The sequence below is a fragment of the Myotis brandtii genome, unplaced genomic scaffold, assembly GCF_000412655.1.
Source record: "Myotis brandtii unplaced genomic scaffold, ASM41265v1 scaffold698, whole genome shotgun sequence".
In the NCBI taxonomy this organism is placed as follows: domain Eukaryota; kingdom Metazoa; phylum Chordata; class Mammalia; order Chiroptera; family Vespertilionidae; genus Myotis; species Myotis brandtii.
The window spans coordinates 571880-584647 of record NW_005370731.1 but is presented as its reverse complement, the minus strand read 5'-3'; the positions used below and the strand labels follow the sequence as shown (position 1 = coordinate 584647).

Sequence of the window (12768 nt, the reverse complement as noted above, 5' to 3'; positions counted from 1 at the left end):
GCGCCGGACTCAGAGTCGTGCCCTGGGGGCGCCGAGTCCGCAGACGCTGAGGCCGAGGAGAGGCAGCGGCTGATGCAGAAACAGATACACAGTCGTGGAGCGGAGGCGGAGGAGCTGAGAAAGCCAGGGTCCTGGAGAGGCAGGGCTAGAGGCCGAGCTGCAAAGACAATGAAACCAGCAGAGACACGGAGGCCACGGGGAGACCAAGACCGGGGACAGGTCGCAGCCCTGCCCAAGGCCGCGCCGGAGAGGCGGAAACATGAGCCCCGTTTCCCAGCTCGGGGGGCCCTGGCTGGGCCTGAGCCCCAGTATCTGTACTTTGGGGCGGCTTGTCTTTGGGGCCGAGCGCCTGGGAGTCCCTGCAGCCCGTCTGATGATGGGGAGGGGTGACAGTATTAATCCACATTTATTAGCCACTCATTGCTAAGCCAAGAATGTGGTATCAAGCGATGGAACACATGTAAGATTTGTCCTTGGGGTGCTGCCAGGCTAAAGGGACAAGCACACAAATCGTGGAAAATGAACGCTAAGGTCTGTGTTACTTGCCCCCATAGCGGGAGGGCGGGAGGCGTTCTAATGAATCCGCTTGATTCTGTGTGTATATTAGACAGACAGAAACAAGGACCACAAGTCAGTCAACACATGCGTATGGGTCACCAACCAATGTCTAGACACTGTTTAGGCCTTGAAAATACAAAAGCTTATTAGGAAGCGCTTGGCCCACTAGAGTATGGAAATGTCCAGATGACATGACAGACCCGACACTGAAGGGAGAGCAGTGCAGAGAGCGAGATACTTCCGTGGAGTTTGGTGCCTTTGGACCTGTCTTTAAGGTCATTTGTTTGATTTCTGGCTTTGTCATTGACTACTGTCTGACTTTGGGGAAATTACTTCTGTTTCCTCAACTGTGAAATGGGAACATTAATACCTCATTTGAATGGTTGAAGATTAGCATGTGTAAAAACACTTTGCAAAATGAAAAAGAAAAAAGAAAAAAACACTTTGCAAAAAATATCAGCTGTTGGTCCTTTGGCTAGAGTAACCAAGGAAGGTGTGGCATTTTTGAGCTGGTACTTCAAGGACAGCTAAGATTTCAAAGTCCAGAGTCTGGCTGAAGTGGGGGTTGAATGAAGAACTCCATACGGAGGGAATGAAATGAACAGTGGCCCACATACTAACTAAAAACCTAGAATGTGCTAGCAGATTGAGATCCAAGATGATTAAGACCTATCCTCAAAGAGGGCAATTGAGAACATTCCCATTTTAATGTGTTGTGAGTTTATATAATAGGAAAGCAGTGAAAGCGTGTATGGTAAGTTTATTCATTTATGCCACAGACATTTGGGGGTCCAACATGTGGCAGGTATCTGTGCCAGCAAACAGGTAAGAAGTTAAAAAATGGCAAAGAGCTAGCCCCTCTTGAAGGAACCTTCCCCCCCAAAGCTGAGCAGCCCACACATCATACTCTTGCAGAGCTGGCTTTGACTGTGAAGACAGAGCCTCAAGTTACTAGGTCTGAACCTGAACTTGGGTTTAAAGATACAATAGCCCCTCCAGGAAATGCCTGGTGGGGCCATAGGTAGCTAGGAAAACATAGCAAGATAAAAAGAACTAATCCAAATAAAAAATATATAGATGTGTGTAAACATATTTTTTAATATGTTTTTATTGATTTCAGAGAATAAGGGAGGAGAGAGGAAACATCAAGGATGAGAGAGGATCATTGATCTGCTGCCTCCTACCTGCCCTCCTACTGGGGACTGAGCCTGCCACCTGGGCAACCTGCAGCCTGCCCTGCCCAGAATCGAACTGGTGACCTCCTGTTTATGGGTTGATGCTCAGCCACTGAACCACATCGGCCTGGCTAAAAATATATTTAACAAAATAAAAATAACTAATCCAGATTATTAAATGGAAAAACTGCTGTGTACCATGCGTTGCCCCATAGGAAGCTCAAGGTAGGATCTTTGTCTAAACAAGCCCCAGACCTTATCACATGAATGACTATGCATGATTTGTTGGAGTTAAAAAGCATATAAATAGAATATTGCATCACTATTAATTCACATCATCTCTAAACTTAACACAAAAGACCAGCCAACCACCTTTTCTGCAGACCAAATTTTAAAAATATATTTATTGATTTTTTAGCGAGTGAGGGAGACAGAAACATTGATTTGTTGTTCCACTTACTATTTTTTAAATGTTTTTATTGATTTCAGAGAGAAAGGGAGAGAGTGAGAAACATCAATCAGTTGACTCCTGCACGCACCCCAACCTGGGATAGAACCAGCAACCCAGGCAAGTGCCCTGACTGGGAATTGAACTGGCGACCTTTCATTGCACAGGACGATTGCCCAACCAACTGAGCCACACTGGCTAGAGCTATGTTACTTCCTTTGACTCAGCAATTCCTTTTATAGGAATTAGGCCCAAGGAAATGGCTGGACAAGTACACAATGATATTACCACAAAGATGTTCATCCCTGCTCAACATTGTTTATCACAGTGAAGAATGGGAATCAACCTAAATACTGAGCATCTATAAAAATAACAATGTAGATGTGCATTTATTATCATAAAAAGAAAAAGAAAAAATGTACAAAAAATAAAAAATAAAAGAAAGCTGTATAGCCCTGGCTGGTTTGGCTCAGTGGATAGAGCGTTGGCCTTCAGACTAAAGGGTCCCTGGTTCGATTCTAGTCAAGGGCGCATGCCCAGGTGTGGGCTCATCCCCAGTGTGGGGCGTGCAGGAGGCAGCCAATCAATGATTCTCTCTCATCATTTATTTTAAAAAAGAAAGATGTATAGAACATACTAGTATGAATGGACAGAAACAGGCTTCCAAACAAAGTTACAGTATGATCCTATTTTTGTAAATATATATTAATATGTATAGGCATAGGAGAAAATCTAGAAAGATAAAAAGGCTTAATAGTAGTGATATTAGATGTAAATTTTTCTAATCTATTTGCATTTTTAAAATTTTTCTATGAGAATATGTGTTGGTTATACAATAAATGAATATACATGTTTATTTTACGTTATTTTAAATATATTTTGATTTCAGAGAGGAAGGGAGAGGGAGAGATAGAAACATCAGTGATGAGAGAGAATCATTGATCGGCTGCCTCCTACACACCCCACACTGGGGATTGAGCCCGCAACCCAGGTATGTGCCCTGACTGGGAATTGAACCGTGACCTCATAGTTCATAGGTCAATAACCACTGAACCATGCCAGCCAGGCCCATGTTATTGTCTTAAAGGTTGCTGAATAACTCAGGGAAGAGCTGATCAGAGTCTGAAACTAGAGCAGGAGCAAGAGGGTAGAGGTATAGAAAGAAGGGGACCAATTTTTCTGATTGATAGGAAGCACTTGGACACCCACTGGATATATCCCGTGGAGAGCAAGGGTGGGAGGAGTTCAGTTTTAACTGACTCAGGGCTGCTCAGCCTGATGAGCAAGGAGGAAGGATTGTGGTGAAGGGAGAGGAGCATTTTCCCTTCCCTTGGCTTCTGGAAGGACTGTTTATCCCTCTTACACTACTTTAGCATCAGTGCTGTCACACTTTTGGCTATTTCTGTCTCCCCAGAGGACCGTAAGTAACCCTGACTGATTCACTCTGTTTGGATCCTCAGCAACGAATCTACAAGAACCCACTAGATGTGAACTGGTGGCACTGTCACACCCCCAGCTCATTCCATAACAATACTAGCATTCTGCGCGGGCTCATCTCATCTGCCAGGCACGGTACTAACAGCTTTTTGTGTATTAGATCATATAATCTTCATCATGACCCTATCAGGTAGAATTTGTTGATGGTGCCATTTAACAGATAAAGAAACTAAGTCAGGGGACTCTTTCCTCCTCCCCACTTGGGGGTCTGTACTTGTTCTTCAATAAATCTCCACCTTTGCTACACCATCTTCAAAAAAAAATAAAATAAATAAAAAGAAACTAAGTCACAGAGAGGTTAAAGTAAAATGCCATGGTCACACAACTAGTAAGCTGACACTCTTAATGTCTCCATAATCATGTGAAGTTTGCACAACTTCTGTGAATTCAGTGTGGCAGGAGCTTCCAAACCCATTTGATAGATGAGGAAAGTGAGACTCAGAGAGGTGGTTTTTCCCAAGGTCACATGAGGGGAACAATACTAAAAACGAAGTTGAAGTAAGGATAAGATATACACATGGCAACATGGATAAATCTTCAAAATAGCGCTGAATTGCCCGGCCGGCGTGGCTCAGTGGTTGAACATCGACCTATGAACCAGGAGATTGAGGTTTGATTCCTGGTCAGGGCACATGCCCGGGTTGCGGGCTCGATCCCCAGTGTGGGGTGTGCAGGAGACAGCTGATCAATGATTCTCTCTCATCATTGATGTTTCTGCCTCTCTCTTCCTCTCCCTTCCTCTCTGAAATCAATAAAAATATATTTTAAAAAATAGTGCTGAGCCCTGACCGGTTTGGTTCAGTGGATAGAGCGTCTGCCTGCAGACTGAAGGGTCCCAGGTTCAATTCTGGTTAAGGGCATGTACCTTGGTTGCAGGCACATCCCCAGTGGGGAGTGTGCAGGAGGCAGCTGATCGATATTTCTCTCTCATCGATGTTTCTCTCTATCCCTTTCCCTTCCTCTCTGTACAAAATCAATAAGATATATTTTTTAAAAATAGTGCTGTGCCAAACCGGTTTGGCTCAGTGGATAGAGCGTCGGCCTGCGGACTGAAAGGTCCCGGGTTTGATTCCGGTCAAGGGCATGTGCCTTGGTTGCGGGCGCATCCCCAGTGGGAGGTGTGCGGGAGGCAGCTGGTTGATGTTTCTCTCTCATCGATGTTTCTAACTCTCTATCCTTCTCCCTTCCTCTCTGTAAAAAATCAGTGAAATATATTTTAAAAAAAGGAAAAAAAAAATAAAAACAGTGCTGAATGAAAAAATTCACAGAAATGTATTCAAATATATATATAAAACCATTTGTATAAATTTATACTGTATACTAGCCCTAGCTGGTGTGGCTCAGTTGGTTGGAGCATCATCTGTACACCAAAAGGAGAATTTGATTCCCCATCAGGGCATTTACCCAGGTTGTGGGTTGGGGTGTGTGCAGGAAACAACTGATAGATGTTCCTCTCTCACATTGATGTTTCTCTCTCTAAAATAAATAATAATAAAATAAAAAATGTACTGTATTGTACACATATTTCAAAATTTATACAAATACAAAAATTACACATTAAACTCATTAGAGTGAAGAGGGGAAAGGATTGAGCTATAGGCTGTATTAATCTGCTCAGGCTGCCATAACAGAATGCCACAATCTTAAATAGACATTTATTTTCCCATAGTTCTAGAGATTGGAAGTCCAAATTCAAGGTGCCAGCAGGGTTGGTTTCTGGTGAGGCCTCTCTCCAGAGGCTGTAGATTGCCGTCTTCTCACTGGTCCTTACATGGTGTTTCCTCTCTGCAGAGAGAGAGCAGTGGTATCTCTTCTTATGACCCCAGACCTACCAGATCACACTTATGACCTCATTTCACCTTGATTACCTCCTTAAAGGCCCTATCTCCAATACAGTCACATTGGGGTTAGGGTTCCCACACATGAATTTTTGAGAAACACAAGTCAGTCCATAACATGGGCTAAAAGGGACATAATAAAACCATAAGAAGTGGAGAAAGAAAATGGGCTGGATCCAGATCAAGCAGGCCCTTACAAGGCATAATAAGGAGACTAGCTTTTTTAGTTTTTCATTGATTTCAGAGAGAGGGAGAGAGAAAGAGAGAGAGAGAGAGAGAGAAATATCAATGATGGTGATGGATCCAGCCAGCAACCAGGCATATGCCTGGACTGGGAATCGAACCATGACCTCCTGGTTTTTAGGTCGACGCTCAACCACTGAGCCATGCCGGCTAAGCTAGCTTTTCTTTTCTTTTTTTTATGCTTGTTTTTTTATTGTTGTTGTTAATCCTCACCTGAGGATATTTTCCCATTGCTTTTTCAGAGAAAATAGAAGGGAAGGAGGGAGGGGGAGAGTGTGAAACATCGATGTGAGAGAGACCATGGACTGGCTACCTCCCCAACGTGCCCTGTCCAGGGGGCGGGGAGCCCAAGTACGTGCCTGCCCTTGACTGGGAATCAAACCTGCGATCCTTCAGTGTGCAGGCCCGAATCTACAAAAACCCACTTTGCCACACTGGCCAGGGCAAGGAGACTAGCTTTAAAGGCTCAGAGATGCCCTGGTCTGTGTGGCTTGGTTGGTTGAGCATCCTCCTGTGCACTTAAAGGTTGCTTGCTGGTTCTGAAAGATCAGTTGGAGGCCGAAAAAAACAGGTGACATAGGCTTTATTATTAGAGGAAAGACCTGCCGGGCTGTCTCGCAAAGAGAGAGCAGCAGCTCGTGCAGCAATAAGAACTCTTATTTAAGGAGAATGAGGAAGGCAGGAGGGCTTGGGGTACTTGGTGAGAGCTGGTTGGTTAGTCAATGTATATGTCCATACAAGGTGCTCCTTCTGGGTTGGGGCCACATCACATTTACAGTAAGTCATCGCCATTCCAGGGACAGGTGGGTTTAGTAATCACATTCCAGGGAAAGGTGAGTCTATCAGGTTCAATTCCAGGTCAGGGCACATGCCTGGGTTACCGGTTTCTGGCTTGATAGGGGGAGAAGGGGTTGTGCAGGAGGCAATTGATCAATGTTTCACATGGATGTTTCACTCTCTCTCTCTCCATTCCTCTCACTCTAAAAGTCTTTTAAAAAATAAAACTCAAGAAAAAAATCTTTTAAAAAAAAGTCTCAGAACCCTACCTGGTTTGGCTCAGTGGATAGAGCCTAGGCCTGTGGACTGAAGAGTCCTGGGTTCAATTCTGATCAAGGGCATATGCCCGGGTTGCTGGCTCAAGCCCCAGTAGGGGGCATGCAGGAGGTAGCCAGTGATTCTCATCATTGATGTTTCTATCTCCCTCTCCCTTCCCCTCTGAAATCAATAAAGATATATTTTAAAAATAAATAAATAAATAAAATAATTTTTTAAAAAATGGCTCAGAGAAGTCACTCAGTTCATAAATGCTAAGGTCAATTGATATATAACTGATTGACTCCAAAGTTCATGTAATCTGAAACCATTGAGTCCTGATAAAGTGGAAATGCGTGTATTTCATTTTACATTAGGAAAACGGAGTGCAGAGAGGCCAAATGACTTGCCTAGGTCCGCATAGAAGTTCTTTCTGAGTTTTATTGGCACTTTCTGTGTGCCAGTCCTTGTGTAAGACACGGAGGATATAGAAATTAGGGAAACATGGTCCCTGCCCTTAGAAAGCCCAGCCATGAATAGAAGAGACATCCAGGTAAGCAAATGTGGTCATTGGAGGGGCCTGTTACAGGTGCTGGGAAGTCCAGAGGAGGGAAAATGACTCTGCCTAGGGTAAGTTGGGGAAGATTTCAGAGGAGGAAGAGCCCTTTTAATCAAATCCTTGAAGGATGAAGAGTTCACCTGATGCAAAAAAAAGGAAAAGCTCGGTATGGGCAGGGTCAAGGATGTGGGCCCTTGCGAAGGGAGAGTAAAGGCGTGATGAGGCCGGATGGGGAAGGCTTTGCTGCCGGGTCAGAAATCGGACTTGGTTCTGAGCTCGCTGGGGAACCCTGGAAGAGTTTCAAGCAGGGGATGCCTTGGCCAGGATTCTAAGGAAGGTCTCTCTGGCGGTTGTCCAATGGCCTGTAGTCTTTTTAAGAGTCCATTGCATTTAAAGAAAAAAAATCCACTGTATGAGCTGGTGAGAAAAAATGACGGCCCCTCCCACCTCCAGTCCTTTCATGGGTTTTATCACTTAGACCGAGGATTTTTTTTTTTTTTTAACCATCCCTGTCAAAGCCTTCATCTCACTGCTAGACAGACCAACCTGCTTCCTTCCTCTCCGCCTACACTCCACCTCCCACCAGGGTGATGCACCAGACAATGGCACTTGGGAGAAAGGTGTGCAAAGGACAGAGGGGTTCGAGCTTCCCGTAGGGGTGATGGGCAGAGGGATCCAGATGGTGAGGACCCCAGGTGTTCTTGGTCTTGGCTTTCCCCACCTCTCGGGGCCAGTTAAGCATCTCAGCTTCCTACATTGCCCGCCCCCTTGTTTGCTGCACTCAACTTCCTGCCTCACCAGAGGAAGTGGGGAGAGACAGCAGGTACAGCAACAGCGACGGGGGCCATGGTGAGTCCTTATGCCTAAGAATCCAGGTCCCCAGGCCCCAACCGCCAGGGCAGCCAGGCCCAGGTCAACCCACAGCAGGCTGACTTCTAGCCCTTGAGATCAGGTTATACTGGGGGCCCCGTCTGCTGCTCCCAGCAGCCTTATATTGTCTGCCCCCCACCAACAGGACAAGGAGTATGTGGGTTTCGCAGCCCTTCCCAACCAGCTGCACCGCAAGTCCATCAAGAAGGGGTTTGACTTCACACTCATGGTGGCAGGTCTGGGGGTTTTGGAGGCGGTGGGTCCTCAAGAGACCCTGGCTGTCCTCTGACCTGACCAACGGGGCCTGTCCTGTCCACAGGGGAGTCAGGCCTGGGGAAATCCACCCTCATCAACAGCCTGTTTCTCACCAACCTCTATGAGGATCGGCAACTGCCAGAGGCCAGCGGTAAGACCCTCCCCATCCTCTCCAGGCACTCTACCCCCTCCTATCTCCCCAGGCTACATTATCTTCCTTTCCATCTGCTCTCCCATGACTTTCTGGGGGACTCGGGCAGCTTACGGCTTCTTCCCCTAAAAAAAATAGGTGGGGGCAATTGTGATACTGAGAAAGGAAACTAGTCCTGCCTCAGACCCCTACCCAGTTCCCTGATCTCTTCCCGTACCCATAGCTCGCTTGACACAAACGCTGACTATTGAGCGTCGGGGCGTGGAGATCGAGGAGGGGGGTATTAAGGTGAAGCTGACCTTGGTGGACACACCTGGCTTTGGGGACTCGGTGGATTGCTCAGACTGGTGAGGAGCGGGGGAGGGAATGAGGGATAGTCTCCCAATATGGCCGGCTACTTGGTGGAAACTGAGGGGTCAGTGACAGGGCTGGCCTGCCCTGGCCTCCCACCCACCCTGACTGAAAGGTGGGAGGCATTTCTGGTGGCTGTGTGCCCCCAAGTGCCCTGTACTTCCCGACATCTCACTTATGACCCTGCCAGTTTCTTGATTTCTTTGGTTGGAGACAAAGAAACTACTTCCCACCCCCACAGTCCTGGCGAGTCTTGCCCCCTTCCCTGCCATGTGACCCCTGATCTCCCACCACATGCTCTCTCCCCTCCCCGCATCCCAGCTGGCTGCCCGTGGTGCGCTTCATTGAGGAGCAATTTGAGCAGTATCTTAGGGATGAGAGTGGCCTGAACCGGAAGAACATCCAGGATTCCCGTGTCCACTGCTGCCTCTACTTCATCTCACCCTTTGGCCGGGGGTCTGAGGGCCGCCCTGGGGGTTGGGCATTTGGGGAGGGCTTGGGAGGTGACTCTATATCCTGAGACCAAGCCCTGGCCGATCCTTGGGTGCAGGCTCCGGCCCCTCGATGTGGCCTTCCTCCGGGCGGTGCACGAGAAGGTCAACATCGTCCCCGTCATTGGCAAAGCAGATGCCCTGATGCCCAGCGAAACCCAGGCTCTCAAGCAGAAGGTGGGTGTGGTGACTTCTAACCTTTGGCCCCACATGAAGCCAAAAGTCATGATCAAACCTGAACTCCGCTTTTTTTTTTTTAATTTATTGATTTTTTAAAGGGAGGAAGGGAGAGGGATAGAAAGTTAGAAACATGGCTCTGAGAGAAAAACATCGATCAGCTGCCTCCTGCACACCTCCCACTGGGGATGTGCCAGCAACCAAGGCACATGCCCTTGACCGGAATCGAACCTGGGACCTTTCAGTCCACAGGCCGATGGTCTATCCACTGAGCCAAACCGGTTAGGGCCTGAACTCAGCTTTGACTCCTTTGATCTTGGGGTAGACTTCTTGGAGCATGATGTGTAATGCTATTAGAGAGTTTCTGCGGAAGGTAGGTAGTGAGCTGCCTGAAAGAGCCGTGTCTCTGGAAGCTCAGAATGGAACCCCTGGGCTGGATGCCTAGCCTGTCTGAGGGTAGGAACATAGACATGATGACCCCTGATGCGCCCCACCCTCCAGTGTCTTCAGAGCCCGCGCCCACTGTTTCTGCTTCTATGTCTCTTTCTGGGTATTTTGGAATCTGCCTCATCTTAGAATCTTTCCAGGACTCTGCCTTGGCTGTTAGGGTGTCTTTGTCCCAGTCTTTTCACCCTATGACTGTCCCATTATCTCTGAGATTTTATGTTCATTTCTTTTATTTGTTTTTTGTTAATCCTCACCCAAGGATATTTTTCCCATTGATTTTTATTTTAATTTTTTTATTAAATTCAGTGTGATGCCCCTCCCTTGTGTGAGATTTGTGTTTTTAAAAAAAATATATATATTTTTATTGGTTTCAGAGAGGAAGGAAGAGGGAGAGATAGAAACATCAATGATGAGAGAGAATCATTGATTGGCTGCCTCCTGCAAGCCCCCCACTGGGGATTGAGCCCACAACCTGGACACATGCCCTTCACTGGAATCGAACCTGGGACCCTTCAGTTTGCAGGTCGACACTCTATCCACTGAGCCAAACTGGCTAGGGCTCCATTGATTTTTAGAGAGTGGAAGAAACAGGAAGAGAAAGAGAGAGAGAAAGGTGGATGTGAGAGAGACACATCAATTGGTTGCCTCCCACACAGGGCTGGGGATTGAGCCTGTAACTGAGATACATGCCCTTGACCGGAACTGAACCTGGGACCCTTCAGTCCGAGGACTAGCACTCTATCCACTGAGCCAAACTGGCTAGAGCTTTTTTCTTTTTTATTGATTTTAGAGAGAGAAGGGAGAGGGAGAGATACATTGACATGAGAAACATGACTTGCTTCCTCCACACACCCTGACCAGGGACAGAACCTGAAACCTGGGCATGTGCCCTGACCGGGAATCAAACCTTCAACCTTTCGGTGCCCAGGATGATGCTCAACCAACTGAGCCACACAGCCCAGGGCTGCACTTTCAGTTCATTTCTCACCATCTGTCTTTCCTGTCTGACCACCCAGTGTCTGTATCTGAGCACTTTTTATTTTTTTGGTTAATCCTCACTTGAGGATATTTTTCCATTGACTTTTAGAGAGAGTGGGAGGAGGAGAGACAGAGAAACATTGATTGGTTGCCTCCGTGCCCCAACCAGGGCCAGGGATCAAACCTGTAACCTAGGTACGTGCCGACTGGAATCCCAGGCTGATGCTCTATCCACTGAGCCAAACCAGCTAGGGCAAGTGTCAGTATCTGAATCTGCCTGGGCCATGCAATGTCTGTTGTTCACAGCCTCTGTGATTCTCACTGTCTCTGCATCTGTTTCCTCTGAGATCCGGGACCAGTTGAAGGAGGAGGAAATCAACATCTACCAGTTCCCCGATTGTGACTCGGATGAGGATGAAGACTTCAAGAGGCAGGATGCCGAGATGAAGGTGCAGAGGCAAGGGAGGAAGGGGCTGAGAAGCAGGGGAGGCAGAGGTGGAGGTGGAAGCTGAGGAAGAAGCTTCTGCCCTTGAGGGGCCAGTGGTGATCCCTGATTCCCGCCCTCTAGGAAAGCATCCCTTTCGCAGTTGTCGGTTCATGCGAGGTAGTGAGGGACAAAGGCACCCGCCCAGTGAGGGGACGCCGCTACTCCTGGGGAACCGTGGAGGGTGAGTAAGGCTGGGCGTGCATTCCGAGGCCAGCAGGCCCAGGCCACCGCCAAGTCAATGGCGCCCAACATGTGATGGCGGGTGAGCTCTGGTCTGGGAGGTCCTAGGAGCCAGATGAGAGGTCTTTGAGCTGCAGAGGTGGACCCTCCCCAGGAGCGGGGTGGGATTTCGGGCAGACCTTACCCAGAGGGTGGGCCCGGACCCGAAGCTTCCTGATGCCCACGGTCGGTCCCCCAGTGGAGAACCCACAGCACTGCGATTTCCTGAACCTGCGACGGATGCTGGTGCAGACACACCTGCAGGACCTGAAGGAGGTGACACACGATCTGCTGTATGAGGGCTACCGGGCCCGCTGTCTACAGAGCCTGGCCCGGCCTGGGGCTCGCGATCGGGCCAGCCGCAGGTGAGAGCCGGAGTGGACTCACAGGTGCTTCCAGGCCTCGCCCTCACCACATCCATGACCCGGCCTTGACCCCGCCTTCACCATCCATATCTTTTTCCCCAAGTCTTTCCCCACCCAGCTAGCTTCCGGCCCTAACCTCAAGGACAAGAGCCCACCTCCCAGAGTCCAACCCCCTTCCAGACCCGGCCTCGGTCCCGCCCTTGATTCCTATTCCTTTTCCTCCCCCTAGTAAGCTTTCCCGCCGGAGCACCGCGGAGATCCCGCTGCCCATGCTGCCCCTGGCCGAGACGGAGAAGCTGATCCGCGAGAAAGACGAAGAGGTGAGCCAGCACCCTCCCCCACTGACCAAAGCCCCAGTCCTCTTCGAGGAAGCCGCCCTCCGGCCACGCCCGGCCCCACCGCCTGCGATCTTGCCCCACAGCTGCGTCGCATGCAAGAGATGCTGGAGAAGATGCAGGCGCAGGTGCAGCAGAGCCAGGCTCAGGGCGAGCAGTCGGCCGCTCTCTGAGGACCCCCGCCCGGTGCCGCTTTACATCAGCTCCGCCTTCGTCCGTCTCTTGTCCAATCCCCGAGCCCCGGCGGCCCCGCGCCTCACCCCGGAGCCTGTTGGCACTGGGCTCTGGGCCA

General features: G+C 48.7%; 1 protein-coding gene across 2 annotated transcripts; it reads left to right on the top strand.

The window, feature by feature from the left end:
• Positions 1 to 7829: 7829 nt before the first annotated feature.
• Positions 7830 to 12762, top strand: SEPT1 (septin 1). Of its 2 annotated transcripts, none has more exons than XM_014529873.1 (11): positions 7830 to 7970; positions 8366 to 8456; positions 8540 to 8626; positions 8850 to 8973; positions 9299 to 9433; positions 9528 to 9645; positions 11418 to 11519; positions 11639 to 11738; positions 11976 to 12141; positions 12371 to 12461; positions 12563 to 12762. In XM_014529873.1, exons 1-11 carry the CDS (start codon positions 7941 to 7943, stop codon positions 12647 to 12649), a joined length of 1131 nt encoding a protein of 376 aa, XP_014385359.1. In that variant the 5' UTR covers positions 7830 to 7940; the 3' UTR covers positions 12650 to 12762. The 2 variants fall into 2 exon arrangements, with proteins under 2 accessions (XP_014385359.1, XP_014385360.1); XM_014529874.1 differs by having other exon boundaries at positions 7830 to 8032.
• The last annotated feature ends 6 nt before the right edge of the window (positions 12763 to 12768 follow it).

Excerpts from the sequence above, each read along its gene's own strand:
- SEPT1 (XM_014529873.1), top strand. The coding sequence starts at position 7,941 with ATGCACCAGACAATGGCACTTGGGAGAAAG. Across the intron at positions 8,974-9,298 it reads TCGGTGGATTGCTCAGACTG|CTGGCTGCCCGTGGTGCGCT; the intron begins GTGAGGAGCGGG and ends CCCGCATCCCAG. Across the intron at positions 9,434-9,527 it reads ATCTCACCCTTTGGCCGGGG|GCTCCGGCCCCTCGATGTGG; the intron begins GTCTGAGGGCCG and ends CCTTGGGTGCAG.